Source organism: Eimeria mitis, genomic scaffold, assembly GCF_000499745.2.
Source record: "Eimeria mitis Houghton genomic scaffold, Emh_scaff1584, whole genome shotgun sequence".
Taxonomy (NCBI): Eukaryota; Apicomplexa; class Conoidasida; order Eucoccidiorida; family Eimeriidae; genus Eimeria; species Eimeria mitis.
Window position 1 is genome coordinate 7,592 of NW_013569855.1, and position 938 is coordinate 8,529.

At 40.6% G+C, this 938-nt stretch overlaps 1 protein-coding gene across 1 annotated transcript in view; it reads left to right on the forward strand.

The window, feature by feature from the left end:
• EMH_0040040 (uncharacterized protein) overlaps nt 1-938 on the forward strand; it is a gene marked incomplete at both ends in the record, with an annotated part of 3,977 nt that overhangs the window by 1,829 nt on the left and 1,210 nt on the right. Inside the window, one exon of the mRNA XM_013495459.1 lies at nt 865-936. Within this exon, the coding sequence (XP_013350913.1) occupies nt 865-936 (72 nt within the window). The remainder of the gene's footprint in view (nt 1-864; nt 937-938) is intronic.

Genomic DNA, 938 nt, shown 5'->3' on the forward strand with positions numbered 1-938 from the left:
ACAGCAGCAGCAAACAGCATCTGTTTTCGTTGCATTCCCAAATTGTTATAACCCCCCAAAAAAAAAACAAAAACAGAAAAAAAAACAAAACAAAAACAAAATAAATAAATAAAATAAACAAATAAAATAAATAAATAAATAAATAAAATGAAATAAATAAAATAAATAAATAAAATAAAATAAATAAACATCATTTTATATATATATTTTTTGTGTTTTTTTTATTAGGTTAGCGATGGCAGCAAGCAGCGACATTTCGGGTGTATGTGCAGCTTTATCTTTACGTTTATTATATTTAGAGAAAGAAAAAGAAAAAATAGAAAACGAAATATATTTTATATCTTCTCGTTGTAGTTTGGGGATAGCAACAGAAAAAGAAAAAATAAAAAAAAATAATTTAATTTATGATAAAGATGCTGCAGCAGAACAAATTATACTTGTACAGCAAGCACTGCAACTCACACAGTATGCTGCTGTTGCTGCTGCTGCTGCTGCTGCTGCTGCTGCTGCTGCTGCTGTTGCTGCTGGTGGTGGTGTTGCTGCTGCTGTTGCTGGTGCTGCTGCTGGTGGTGCTGGTGGTGGTGGTGTTGCTGGTGGTGGTTGTGGTGTTGCTGGTGGGGGTGTTGGTGTTGGTGGTGGTGGTGGTGGTGTTGCTGCTGCTGCTGCTGGTATTGCTGTTGCTGCTGTTGTTGCTGCTGCTACTGCTGCTCTTGTTGCTGTTGCGGTGGTTTTTGACGTTCGTTCTGCTGCTGCTGCTGCTGTTTTTATTATATCTTTGCGTTTTCTCTTTGTTGTTATATTGCTGCTCCTCCTCTTGCTGCTGCTGCTGCTGCTGCTGCTGCTGCTGCTGTTTGTGTGTTTCAGGGTCCATCACCTAATACCAGCTAGCCGCCAGCCACAGCAGCAGCAGCAGCAGGAGCCGCAGCAGCCGCAGCAGC